The sequence below is a fragment of the Haliotis rufescens genome, unplaced genomic scaffold (assembly GCF_023055435.1).
Source record: "Haliotis rufescens isolate VD_foot unplaced genomic scaffold, xgHalRufe1.0.p SCAF_4, whole genome shotgun sequence".
Taxonomy (NCBI): Eukaryota; Metazoa; Mollusca; class Gastropoda; order Lepetellida; family Haliotidae; genus Haliotis; species Haliotis rufescens.
Genome location: NW_025964112.1, coordinates 28,992,033 through 29,007,455, shown reverse-complemented (window position 1 = coordinate 29,007,455; position 15,423 = coordinate 28,992,033). Strand labels below are relative to the sequence as shown.

At 40.4% G+C, this 15,423-nt stretch overlaps 1 protein-coding gene across 1 annotated transcript in view; it reads right to left on the bottom strand.

The window, feature by feature from the left end:
* Positions 1–15,423, bottom strand: part of LOC124150125 (transcription factor Sp4-like) — a 62,851-nt gene that overhangs the window by 32,462 nt on the left and 14,966 nt on the right. Inside the window, exon 6 of the mRNA XM_046522049.2 lies at positions 1,139–1,264. Within this exon, the coding sequence (XP_046378005.1) occupies positions 1,139–1,264 (126 nt within the window). The remainder of the gene's footprint in view (positions 1–1,138; positions 1,265–15,423) is intronic.

Sequence of the window (15,423 nt, the reverse complement as noted above, 5' to 3'; positions counted from 1 at the left end):
GAAATGGTTGGTTTGTTTGTTTGTTGTTTAACGCCACACTCAGCAATATTCCAGCTAAATTCAATTGATGACATGCTTCAATTAATTCAGCGAGCCTGACCACTCGATGCAGTTAGTCGCTTCTTATGACAATGAGCCGATCTAAGCTAAACAGGCGGCTAGCCAACCGTCTCCGGGATATAACAAACTTTTCATCCATCCCCCATCCCAAAACAGTTGCCACTGACTGTTCATAAATAAAAGTTAGACATCTCTCTTATGAGGCAATCATGACGGACAGGCTTATCATCATCCACAGCCCAGGGATAAGGGGCGGGATTTTCCTGGGCTACCTCCTATGTCATCCTAATTTATATTAATATATATAATAATTAGGCTGGGTTACCTTCTTACCAGTTGGAACCCAGTCTTTCTAAGGTTTTCACTCTGGAATCTAGTAACAATTAAATTTGGCAATGCAATTTGCCAGGTTCACTCTCATTTAGACACACAGTGTTGGTTGGGTGGCAACGTTTCCGACAATTAGGCCTCAGCATTTGTTAATTATGGATTAATAATTATGGTCGGCAATGCAATTTTGGCCACATTAGCTGGGCCTAGCAGCGTTCGCTCACATTTAGACCCGTAAAGGTTGGTATGAAAATATGAGTTATGACTAGAGGTGTTTTACAAAACCCTGAGCACTGACCTTAACCTTTGACTTAAATCTTCACCAAAACATTTTCAAAACCCCATTTAGAAGAAGTCTATAGAGGAAATGTCAATCTTTGTGAAGTGGACATGAGAAAAATCCCGCTCAGAAGTCATGCAAACCTTAAACTAGGCTGCTAAATACATTAAAGTGTTATAATACCTTATAGATGTCCTATACTGATGAATTTCTTAATTAAAACAGATTGTGTGTGTGTGTGAATGTGGCTGATGCCAGTTTTACAGTGCTAGCCCACTGAGATACCATGCTGCAGTTTTATCCCTTAATTTCGAGCACAAGGCCTGGAAAAAACAGGTATCAAACCACTTACCTTCCACTCTATCCACTAGTCAAAGTATGTTAGGATTACTTGGAAAGTTTATGGATGCTTGCAATAATGGGGTACCTTTCCAGAACAAATGAACTTGAGACGTTAGAAATATTTACCTTGAGTACTAGATACTGCATTCTGCTGACCACTGCGGCGGTTGTTGTGTGTCTTGATGTGTTTTGACAAGTGATCACTCCTCATAAAGCGTTTGTTGCATTCTGAACACTGGAATTTTTTCTCACCTATAATACACAAGAAAGAGCATCATAGAGAGAGCAAACTAGAGTGCCATAGTCAATAGAAATATGAAATTTGATGTAAAACATCACTTGACATGATTTACCATTTAAATTGTTTTTCCTCCTCTCCAAGGCATTGTCTTATATGCAGAGATTAAGGCTAAAAAAAAATATTATTGGTTCTCAGGCACTGCCTCATCATCACAAAGTCCGCCACACGTTTCGTTTTAATTGCCATTTTCAAAACAAATAAAAATCCTTAAATATTCTGCGCCTAAACACACAACCCCAACAGTGAAATGCTACAATACTTAAAAACAATTCAATCCATTACAGCTTGCAGTTACTTCCCTTTTCATGCGCACTACTTTACTGCGCATCTCATGTGTTATGGCGGTTACAGGCCGGCAAAGCCACATTTCGAAAATAGATAGCCCAAATTGATGTGGCTCTCGCGGCAATGGTTATGGTTGCGTGAGTGTATAATGTGGCTCTCGCGGCTATGCTGTCAAAACATGCTTTGTGATTCTAACAGGTTACCGTATATAACAAAACAAGTCTTGTTTTCTCATTTTTTATTCAACAAGGATAACATATTCATCAAAACTTTACATTGTTGAATATGAATAGCATATGAATATCATAATGGATTTAATGTCATTACTGCAGATGAAGGAGGTCGTCCACGTGGTCAGCATATTCCATCTCACTCAGGTGTTGGTTCAGGAGCTGGATCAAGCCACACATCATCCACTTTGTCACGAGGTACTAGAGGGAGGACAGCAGCTCTTCTCACTAGCTTCTTCACCTCCTTATCTTCCTTAAATAGTCCATCACCAGACCTGCTTTCTGCACCCTCCTCCAGATACATTGGGTGAAGTGAAAGAAACACCCTCTAACTAATGTCCCAGGAAATGTTCAATGTTCTTTTCTGTAGTGAAGATGAGGATGTAATTTAAATGTGGGACACTCATTTAAAGGTATCGGTAATCGGATTAATTAATTACCCGCTAGAATAGGTGAAATGCTCTCAGCTGAAAATGTGGCTCTACCGGCAATAGCCATTTCTGAAATGTGGCTCTCCCGGCTAGACACCGTTATGGCCATGGTGGCAATGGGAGTTTGTGTGCTTGTTTTGCTGTTGGCAAATTTTGTCAATGAAAACATGAAATTTTCCATAAAACATCACTAGACATGATGTTTTAGATATTCAATGGTATTTGTGTACTGTATGCGGGACAATGTTTCATACACAGAGGTTAAGATTTACATGTGTATTTGTCTCGTAAAAATTAGCGTGAAATTGATGCTAATTTATATACCCTGTCTATAAAGCGAATCAGAATGAAGCACGTCACCAAAGCATACAAAATCCCAACATTTGAAATTTAAACGTGTTTGTCTTCCGCAGAAAAATATTACATCGTATCCCTTCAGCGAATTCAGGGATACGAACAGATAATAACAATCAAACTTGGTCAATTCAAATTTGAAATTTGAGATAAAACATCACTAGACATGATGATTTATCGATTAAATTGTATATCCTGTTCTGATTGTCATTGTTTCATATGCAGAGATTAAGATTACTGTGTGTATTTTCTTGCAAACTAAGCCGGAAGTAGCAATCGGCTGTACACACGTTCATCGGAATCTACTGATGATACGGTAATAATATGACTTTAAAAAATGTTGATACAATGAGCGAAAGAATTGTATCTGAAACTATTTTTTTATCAGGAATTTATTCCAATATCATGTTATTTTAGTTGCATCTTTACTATATATATATATATATGTAAAATAAATTAATAACCATAAGTGTAGCACTATGATACAGGTGATTGCTATTGCCGGATATTTTTTCGTATGGAACAATTTGACCAATCACCATCGATGCTCCCACGCCCACTCCCGCACCCGCAATAACTTTTTGTTGACACATAATAGTCAAACTACAACAAATATGACTTTCAGCGAGTCAGTGTGTGGCATTTATGATATACTAGTATATATCCATTTTCTATACACTAAAGTTCATTTCAAAGCATCAATTGTGGTAATATGAACATGGTTGCTGTAAACAACGGTGAGTTGTGCGATCTTCCAATCACTTCACATAGGATTTCGCCTAAATGAATTGAAACAATGTTGAATGAAATTTTGAATAAACTTAATAAAATATATTACAAACAGAAGTCCAGATACACAATGAACATGTTTTTATAACAAAATAGTATACTAAGGGACTAAAATTGCATACTTCAGTTCGAATATGTTGACTGGTATTTCTAGTGTTACGTGCTTGCTGTGATCAGCTGATAATGTTTTTTGAGATGCCTGGGATAAAAAATGTAAGTTTGTTTGTTAGTTGTTTAACACCGCATTCAGCAATATTCCAGCTGTATGATGGCGGTCTGTAAATAATCGAATCTGGACCAGACAATCCACTGATCGACATGAGCATTGACCTACGCAATTGGGATATGATGACATGTATCAACCAAGTCAGCAAGCCTGACCACCCAATCCCACTAGTCGCCCCTTATGACAAGCACAGCAAGCACAGCAAGCACAGCAAGCACAGGTTATAGATAAGTACATTTTGGGAGCCATGTTTCTACATTGATGCAAGAATGTTACCTCAAAACAACGAGTGTGAATCACTTTTCTTTGTTATAGTTTGGGCAGATACAGAAACTAAAAAAAGCATTTCTCCTAAAAAAAGATTGCACTTGACACCAAGGAACTCTAGATCATTCGGTATTAACTGTGTGTATTAAACTGCCACTGCTACCAACAGTAACCTGTAGTAAAAGCAATGCGAAACAACTGTGTTTGAAGATTTGTTGATATTCAATTTTGCATACAAGTATTTTGTATGCCATGTATGCCAATATCCACAAACTAGTTATCTCTAAACAATGGCCCAAAACAAAGCATCCATGTCAAATTTACCAGTAACTTCATTAAAATTTCATACAATTTAAATCACCCTTGATGATTTCTACAATAGCCACCATGGCACCCCATGTTTATTTTCTGTTTGCAAAACTAAAAATCAAACAAATATTTGTCACAGAGTGACGAAATATCCCCCGCCATATACACCATAGTACCAAATATGAAGACAATCCAGCGATTAGTTCTTGAGATATTGTGGCAACACCGTTTTCCAACTCCAAAAACAGATTTGCCTGCTGTGACCTTGAAAATGGGGTCAAGGTCACCAAATCTGACAGGTGTATGCGGTGTCTGTATATACACTATAGTTCCAAATATGAAGACAATCCAGCGATTAGTTCTTGAGATATCGCGGCAACACCGTTTTCTAACTCCAAAAGCAGATTTGCCTGCTGTGACCTTGAAAATGGGGTCAAGGTCACCAAAACCGACTGGTGTCTGTGGTGTCTGTATATACACCATAGTTCCAAATATGAAGACAATCGAGAGGTTTAGTTCTTGAGATATCGCGGCAACAGCGTTTTCCAACTCCAAAAGCAGATTTGCCTGCTGTGACCTTGAAAATGGGATCAAGGTTACCAAAACCGACTGGTGTCTGCGGAGTCTGTATATCCACGATAGTTCCAAATATGAAGACAATCCAGTGTTTAGTTCTTGAGATATCGCGGCAACACCGTTTTCCAACTCCAAAAGCAGATTTGCCTGCTGTGACCTTGAAAATGGGGTCAAGGTCACCAAAACCGACTGGTGTCTGCGGTGTCTGTATATACACCATAGTTCCAAATATGAAGACAATCCAGTGTTTAGTTCTTGAGATATCGTGGCAACACCGTTTTCCAACTCTAAAAGCAGATTTGTCTGCTGTGACCTTGAAAATGGGATCAAGGTCACCAAAACCGACTGGTGTCTGCGGAGTCTGTATATACACCATAGTACCAAATATGAAGACAATCCAGTGTTTAGTTCTTGAGATATCGCGGCAACACCGTTTTCCAACTCTAAAAGCAGATTTGTCTGCTGTGACCTTGAAAATGGGATCAAGGTCACCAAAACCGACTGGTGTCTGCGGAGTCTGTATATACACCATAGTTCCAAATATGAAGACAATCCAGTGTTTAGTTCTTGAGATATCGCGGCAACACTGTTTTCCAACTCCAAAAGCAGATATGCCTGCTGTGACCTTTAAAATGGGGTCAAGGTCACCAAAACTGACTGGTGTCTGCGGAGTCTGTATATACACCATAGTTCCAAATATGAAGACAATCCAGTGTTTAGTTCTTGAGATATCGCGGCAACGAACAGGTGGGACGTACGGACGGACGTACGGACGGTCGTGAATACTATATCCCCCGCTTCGCGCTTTCGCGCGGCGGGGGATAATAAAAAAACATGTTACTAACTAAGCATACTTGTAAATTGTATATTTATATACTTATCCTATCTCACACTATGCATTTCTTCTTATTCTTCGATCTTGGTGTGGAAACGCCCTAGAACAAAGTTCACATCCAACACATCGCCAAATCACAACTGTGATCATGGGTCACGCACCACTAAAATCCCGTGCGACACGACCCCAGCGACCTGATCACCTGACATATCCAGCACCCTCATTCTCAATCTAGAGAGTACAGGCTGGTGTAACTGTGATACTGGGATGGTTGGGTTGGCATTTAGCGTGTGAGATAGGATAAGTATATAAATAAACAATTTATTAGAAAATATACAAATTTTTAAACTTATCCTATACATTTACCCCACAGTTGGATGGTGGGGCACAGATATCCTAGCCTGTAAGGACCTCAACCGTCTGGAACTAATCAAGAAAATTCAAAGGATTTTACAAGGATCACCTGACATATCCAGCACCCTCATTCTCAATCTAGAGAGTACAGGCTGGTGTAACTGTGATGCTGGGATGGTTGGGTTGGCATTTAGCGTGTGAGATAGGATAAGTATATAAATAAACAATTTATTAGAAAATATACAAATTTTTAAACTTATCCTATACATTTACCCCACAGTTGGATGGTGGGGCACAGATATCCTAGCCTGTAAGGACCTCAACCGTCTGGAACTAATCAAGAAAATTCAAAGGATTTTACAAGGATTAGTGATAAACTCGTGTAAGGGTTGCTTCAAAAAACCCTCTTTAAGCTACCAAGAGATATACATCATGACATCAGGGAATCATGTGTTCCATGGTTTCACACAGGACACCGTTTTAAGAAACGACCGCGTAACTAAGAGCCTGGCGACACCTACTCAACGATGATACCCGTTTTTCACACAGGTCATCAATCAACTACTGAGACATCACATGCGCAAAGACAGAGGTGAGCAGGTAGAAGATTGGGACACCATTTAACCAATGGCCTCTCCGGATGGTGGCTTCTATTGACAGACCGAAGTCCCAACAGACAAGCATATATACCCTCGCTGACGGAGCTTGTCCTGGAAACCTGATTAACATAAGCAATAAATGAAATTATTGCAGTATATACAGGATACCAGACTTGGGTCGAGTCCGTTGGGCATCCTCATCTGTGCTGCTGTGACCTTGGACGTCAGCGACTGAGATTCCCAAAAGGAGTGGGAGGCAAAGACCATATCAGAACACCAGAAACATCCCTCCATGATGGCTGAGAGTGTGCAATTACTATGCAACGCCAAGGTGGAAGTCACTGCCCTTGTCTCATGGGAATTGGAAGCAGCTGGGGTGGTAGTCCCTTAACCCTTTCGCCCCGACTGCCCGATTTATCGGGCAGCATAAACCGTGTCCCAGTACCCGGCTGCCCGAAAAATCGGGCGGCTACTGTCCAAGTCCCACACACGGCTGCCCGATAAATCGACAGGTATTTTTCTCGCTTGAATCGTAAATCTAGCGTAATGGCGGCCAACTACGATTCGGATAGCGATCAGATGACTAACAACGACTCTATCGGGAATAATAATGTGTTTGATTTGAATAATTTACGCGAAGGGGAGAGGGAATTTCGTGAATATTTTGGTGAAGATTTTGACGGTTTCGACGAGGTGTCCCCCCCCCCCCTCCCCCCGCCAACTTTCAAGAATGGGAGTGGCAGAGGGACCACAACGGTGGAGACATGAGGGATTTTGAAGAGGCGACCGGACTCAAGAATATATATTGACACGGTGAGTGAAGTATCGTGCTATTGATTTTTTCCAACTGTTTTACAATGATTCTGTGTTTGAACAGATTATCAGTGCGACGAATGAGAATGCAGCCTACAGGTGAACAAGCGATCACAACAACAACAAAGGTGAGTGGCATGACGTATCTCTTTCTTTTTTTTTAAATTTAATTTTCTGATCGCAATCCGAATTGTAGTTTGCCGGTTTGTTGTATGTCCTTATATTTCGCTCAATTTGAATAAAATTTATTTCCATATTCATGTTTGTTTTCTTGTTTTTTACATCTTAATTTAAATTTTAGTAACAGTAATAATTATTTATTTATTAATTGATGTAATAGAGTACTGATTTAATTTATTATGCAATTGTAAATAGCAGTGTATTGTAAATATGTTATCACAACTTGTATATTTGCAGAACTTGAATTTACGATCTTTCTGTCCTTTTACAATCTTTCCCTCCTTTCAGATCAATCTGTGATATCTTCTCTGTGATGTCATTCTTATAGTAGTTGTGGTTCAATGTTCAGGTAATGTGATAAATTACTATTTAAAAACTTAAAAACTTAATTTTTGTTTCAAATCCTGAAAAAGAACAAAATAAATCAAATATTTGTGTTTTTACCTGTGTTAACGAGTTTACCTGCTTTAACAAGTTTACCTGTGTTAACGAGTTTACCTAAGAGGCTGTAAGTGTATCATAAGTAATATGTGACATCAGTATAGAAAACAAAGTCAGTACCAAGAGTTGTAAACTTGTTTATTTGTTTACAGATGTGCATGAAGAGAATTTACCTGTGCCGTCCAAGATGACAAGACCACTGTGTTATGTTTACCTTGTATCTGTGATTTATTTTTGTGATTTTTAATACAATTTGAGCGAAAATTCATTGTCTGTTTTCATTTTTTCAAGTTTTATTTCACTTGTAAACACCTGTAATTAGAAAATAACAAAGGTTAGAGACAATAACAACAAAGAATATTACAGTATACTTAATCCTCTTTACAATGGTATATGATAAATGTATATTAAAAGCAAGTTTCTGGTAGAAAAAGTGCATCAAAAATGATAGTGTGATTTTCCAATAATACTGCCAGGGAGGCCAGTGTGCAGGCCTTGTCAGTGTCAGGGACTGCAGTGTTTCAAGGGACATAACTCTGGGGCAGCCAGGGATGAAAGAGTTAAAGGCAGTATGAGCGAAACATTGTCTGCAGGTCAGAGACAGCGGAAATCTTGGAGCTCGAAGTCATGGTAACGACTGAAATACTCGCAGTCTGAAACATCTGAGTAGATCTATTGGTTCGGGAAATATAGTAAGTTTTATCCCATTAGTGAGTAGTAGTGAGATCTGATCGCTGCCAAGTAAGTGCCCAGTGTTGAACTTGAAGATTCCTCGTACTTCATAAATGCACAGGTAATCTGCTACTTGTGGTAGGTAAATTGGCTGCAGAAAAACCTGGGATCTTTAAACTGGTGAAAACTTTTCAATTTATCATCATAAAGATTCTCGATGATTGACGAAGTGCTAAGGAATCTACCTTAGCTGCTCTAATAGAATAGAGACTGCTCTTCATAAGCTCCATACGTGAAGTTCGTATAATTCTGGTCTTTGATTGGCCTGATTGGAGTTAGGATGTCGCATTAGATGTGACCAGTTTGGACTCCCTGCTAATTCAATCTAGATCTATATCTGGAAACCAAGTTCTTGTCGGTCAGAAGGCACTACCAAGAGCTGTTGTAGGTAGCTCGTGTGCAGGATCTTTGTAGTATCCGTTGTATCAAGGCTGGTGGGGGAAACACATACATGTTTAGGCCCTCCCATGATATTGACAGAGCATCGACTGACCAGGCTAGTGGGTTCGGCACTGGTGACGCACTGTTATCTGCAAATGGGTCATTAGAGGACAACCTTTTTTTTTATTGCCAGTTGGAATGCTTGCTGTAGCTTCCATTCTGTTGGTGATGGTTTGGCTGGTCCGGATAAGGTGTCTGCTAATCCATTTGCCGCTCCAGGTATATGTCTTGCCTTCATAGTTAAGGTGAAAAGTTTACTGCAGGAGGGCCTCTGATTTCATCATGCCTTGAAGATTTATAGTGTATGCCACAGTTGAATTGTGTGTCCTGATCATCAGACGTTGGTGGGGCCCAATGAAATATTGCACGGACTGCTGCCTTGTATTCCAAATAACTGATGTGGTAGAGCTTTACTGCTTCTGACCATAGGCCTGATGTTACTCGCAAGTTGAAGTGAGCTCCCTAACCTTGAAGTTAGGCATCCATGGCTAGGTGGTTGTTGTAATACGGCTTGTTTAAACAAGTTCCTGCGCACACAATCGATTCCACTGTCCATCACAAGAGGTGATTCCTCAATGTGTTCTGTTGCTGGGATGTTAGTCTGGCTTTAAAAACCTGGAACCTGATCCCAAGGAATGGAGATCCTGGAACGGTTGTAAGACGGACTTCTGATAATTTATTAATCAACCTACCATATATCACTGTGTATAAGGCGACCCCACGTATAAGACGACCCCCCTGTACACGCCTTAAAAATCAACCCAAAATCCTATACTTCACATCACAAGTGCGCACACAAACCTTATATATGCAATAAAAATATGTTTATCTTGCGTTGTTTTTTTTCTACAATGATAGGTCGCGTGTGTAACTCCAGCACACTTCGCCATTTTGTGTTTACACGGTACGACACCAAATTGGTGCCCGTAAAATAAAATTCATTTATGAAGTAATAACATATAAGAGACAATGGTGAGTAATTTAATCGCCAATTAACTATGTTGTAACTAACTAGGCTTATGTTTGCTTCACATTCAGCGTGTTTATTCCACAATCACTTGTACACACCGTCTCCAACACTTGTTAATACAACTGTAAAAACAGCGGGAATTGATTTCAGCTTCACCGGTTATCACATGTTAGGTCACATGTGCAATATGCAAATGCTTACCGGTACTTCCGGCTCTCTACTCACGGAGGTATTGTTTTACCGTGTCAGGTGGTTTGACAATCTGCATCGAGGCGAGGGTCATTTCAACTTTATTTGCAGAAATTATTAAACTTTATTCAAGGAAAAGAGATACAAATCATGTTTATGTATGGAAATAGTTATTGGAACAGTTATTTAGGACGAAATGCGAAGTTTTATTGTCAAATGCTGGGCTGGCTATCGGACGCCGGTTGACATCGCCAGTGGAAAAAAATGTGAGATCTTCGACTCCGTGTATAAGCCCCCTCATTTTAGGTACGAAAAACTCGCCTTATACACAGCGATATACGGTAGTTGAGTTAATAATTTCAGGGTGAAACTTAGTTGTAGTCTGAGTATTTTTTTATATTTGGGCTTAAATCCCTTCGTCCAGGGAAAATGTATCAAGGATTCCTGTGTGAATCCAATTGGTTTAGTCACTTGTGTACATAGCCAGGGGGTCGAAGCAATTCCAAAGGGTAGTGTTCAGGCAGTGACAATGAAGGGTGGTATCTCCTTCCAGTTGTGAAAGTCCAAGCTGTCGTCTGTTGACTGGAGACAGTTGGAATAAAGGGTAGCGGAGAGGTCGTCCGAAGTGTAATAGCTATTACCATATGTAGAACGTTGAACTTCCGAGTTGTTGACATGGAGATAAGTTCGCCTGTAGATCGACATCCAAGCACACATAACACAAATAATGTGTTCTAAAGCCAGAGTAAAATCTTGACGGTCGTGCTTGTGATAAAATCGAAGTTGTATCTAGTAGAAGACGAGGCTGAAGATATAGTTCACAGGTTGACTGATAGTACGAAGCAGGGTAATCGGGACCTCGTGGAAGTGCGGTAGTAGCAGAAACCGTGCCTTGAAGTGACGTAGAGAACATTAGGATCATATACCGAAACAAATGTGGATATTCACCAAGTCTCGCCTTGAGTAAGGGAGGGATGACCTGTCCTATCCGGTTGATCGGCAACGCGTAGAATAGGTAAAGAGACGATGGATTCAATCCTGTAGGCCCAAGAAAAGTGCTGTGCATTCCGGTATCGAGGTGATGACAAAAAGAGTTGTGAAGATGTGAAAGCCCGCACACAAAGCCATTGATTACTACTGTAAATGCTTCGCACGGCTCGCATGAGTACAGTCTGTACCAAAGTCAGCATGGTAGTCTTACTTACAAACCGCAATCTCGACGTGATGTGTAATTCATCCATGCACAGAATATGAAATACGGCAGTTTTTCCGAACACATGGTCAAAAACTCCCAACACACAAGTGGTGTCCCAAGTAACGAAAACAACCGTTGTGTAGGCAGTCAGTTCCTTGTACAATATGGGGCGAATCGGTGTAGTACTAAGGTGAGCCCCATATGACGTTAAAAACCATCTTCAGACATCGAACACCTGCCGATTGTACCAATGAAAAGCTGACGAACTCCCCCGTTGAATCTTCTGTTTGAATGGTATAGGTTGACTAGTTGAGGGCAGATAAGACATGTGCCAAAACTATGATGGAATATCAAGATGAGATCGAGAGCGTTGATGATAAATATCAGCTGTGATGATATCGACCCTCAGGATGATATCGTCTGTCTGACAATTCAAATCTGAATAGAGGGAGTGCATTGTCTCGATCTTCATAACCTGTAATGGTGATTTACTCAAAGGAGAGTATCGTAAAATGATTCATGACTGGCAGGCAGGTGGACCGGATCCCTGAAGATCCCTGTAGAGAAGAGACGTATCTCAAGCTCACTTTACGAGGTGACTATGCCTTTAAGAGAAGACCAACGAGACCTGTTGGTCAAGTTCACTGACATTGCAGGTCATCGTATCCCAAGTTTGATGCTCATGATGATAATCACTGGATTGTCAGATCTAGACAACAGAATGCAGCGAAGGCCTTGTCCGATGCACAATGGGACAGATGTCTGTTGATACCATGGAAGAAAACCGATCCTATGACTGAGGACGATCCGTCATTCTTCTGTTTTTATAACAAATGTTATATTTAGGATAACATTTTCTCAGTAAAGTACAGATGCCCGTCCGGGATTGGAACCAACACTGTCTAAAGGACCTTATTGCCAGCAAACAGTGAGTCTGTGAGTCAGTGATCTAATGCGCGACTCACACAGGTCGACACGTCTTATGATGACCTGACGATTCCCATACATTGTACAACATGTTCGGTGGTTGTAACGAATATCGACTAATCTATTTGCTACCACTCATAAGATTTATTATAAGATTTATTACAACATTTTACGCCATCTCTTTTGGAATAATCCTTGCTTGAGACATTCCACAGGGTTTCGTGATTCAAATAGTGAGCAACACATCCAACTTGCCGAATAGCTAGAACAGACTCTTTACTCTCACGACACAATCGATGTGGGTTCAAGCGGTCGATTTGTCTCTTTTGTCTAATTCGATTAATCACTCAGACGATACAACTCGGTCGAATTCGGCATATCGATTCAACGGTCCAACCCGTGTGAGTCTGCCTTAACCCACCTGCAGTTGAAGTCGTACAAGTGGATGGGTCGATGAATCGATGTGTCGATGTATTGGTCTGTATCGTTGAGTGGAGACCCCTTTGGGTATCCATCTGTAGAAGAGGCAAACTGTCGATCCTCCATGATAAAGGTGAAGTATGGTGATCTGTAGATCCCTCGATCACTCAGCCTTTTACGATCCAACCTAGGATGACGATCCTGTGAGTGAAGATCCGCCGTCAGTCGAGGATAACTTCCTCAAAGACGATTGTCCTGTTTTCGGTCATAAGGGTTTTTGCCATTAGTAGGCCAGAGAGGTGTAGCTGTATCCTCGGAACACTGCAGAAGTGATGATGACCCGAGTAACAAGCTAGTAGGGGGAAGAGGTAACCCTCAGTTGGCAGCTTCCTAAAGCTGAGTAATGGTTGTCCTGTATGATTTAATAAGATTTCATAGACTTGCAGTTATAGTCTGGAAGTTAATTTAAGGTACCGACGTCTACTACAATATCAGAAAAACTATTGGACCTACTCCAGTCAAAGTTGGTCATACATAACTGGATATTACATTTAAAGACAATCGGTGCATGAATAAAAAATCTGTCTATTTAGCTATCACTATATTTCATCAACAACCAGACCTGTTCGTCACGGATGGAACGAGCATTCATTGTAACAGCCATCTGCATAATGCTACCCCTGCATCACAGGGCCATATGACACAGTTGAACCAATCAAGTCAACTCGAAAGGTTGCATGGGAATCACGCACGCACGAATACAGTGTTAGCATTAGATTTTATGATGTCTATGCGCAAGCATCTTTCCGCTGATGCGAATGGTTTCGTTGTTAAAATATTTGAATACTTTTAGGCTGAAAGTGAAAGATGTTCACCCTTCTTTGACATTTCAAAGTACATGAAAAGAACAATTCATGCGTTACAGCTTCCCAAACAAACCGTAGTTAAGATTTTGAACTCTCATAAAAACACATGCTCCCCTGCACATCGCTTAGGGGGCATCTCAAAACAGGATAGGAAATTAAAGTTAGATTCCTTTGATAAGAAAGTTGTCAGGGACGTGATTCAGCGGTTAACACGAGAAAATGAATTTATTTCAACATGAGAACTAAAACAAATTCTCCTTACAGAGAATGACTTAGATATTTCCCAATGGACCATTTGTAAACTCCTTTCCAAATTTGGATATCAGTACAAAAAGACGAAAGAGTCGAAACTAGCAATGTGTGAACGACCAGATATCATTCGTTTGCGTATCAATTATTTGCGCACTATTAAAAAGAAACGAGAAGAAGGCTATGAGCCTGTCTATTTGGACGAAACCTGGGTTAACGCCTGCCACACAGCGGCTTACCAATGGTCTCACCCAGATACCAGAGAGCCACAGCGCAAGATCCCCCCTGGTAAAGGCCGCCTGATTGTCCTCCATGCAGGCTTCCACAGAGGTTTCCTCCCTGGGTGTGATCTAGTGTTCAGATCCAGATCTACAGATGGCAGAGACTACCATACCGAGATGAATAGTCAGGTTTTCACTGCGTATGTTGAGGAGCAGCTCCTCTTAGCACTGCCTGATAAATCCTTGGTGGTTATGGACAATGCTCCCTATCACAGTTGTCGAGATCCTATTAACCGTTGTCCAACCTCAAATTACACCAAAGGTGAGACATGTCAGTGGTTGGACAACAACCGCATTACTCGGCCCACGACAGCCAAAAAAACTGACTACTACCAACTGGTTCTTCAGAACAAACCCCCACCCTCTTATTTAATTGACAACATGTTGATAGAACACGGTCACGAAGTGTTTAGACTTCCTCCTTACCATTGTCACTTGAATCCCATCGAACTAATCTGGGGTGATTTGAAAAATATGGTCGCACGGCAAAATAAGACCTTCAAGCTTGCCGACATCAAGCAGATTGTCTTAAAAGGGATGGGAGAAATTACAGGTAGATGTACATTGGGCAAACTGTGTCCAACATGTTATCAAAGTTGAGGAAGAGTATTGGAAACAAGACTGTATCCGACCAGAAACTGTCCAGCCTGTTGTTGTTCATTTAGGTGACAGCACAGACTCCGAATCTGATGACGAGGGCATTTCGTGGGACCAAGAATAGTGTAATACATATAACCCTGTTTCACTACGACATGTAATAGCCCGAATTACCATGGATATGAATTCTTACATATTCATCCATATTCTTAATCATTTCTTAAGAATCTTAAATATATCTTATTTGATTGCCAAACATTCTTGTAGTTCGTGAGAAAAAATTTGTTTATCAAAGAATTTCTAGGAATCGTCTATGAATTTCAGGTTCGGGCTTTGTAGTACATGTCGTAATCAGATCTTGTCCACTTTGTGCAATTCTTGGCTCAAAATTTGATTCTCTTTCACCCGAAACAGCCCCGAAAGTATCAAATCATCTACGAAAATATTAAAATATTTTCTTCGAAACCATAAAGCAATGATTTGTCTGAATGAATAATTATGTATGATATATTACACCTAATAACATGATGCATGAAATATAATAATGTGGCAAG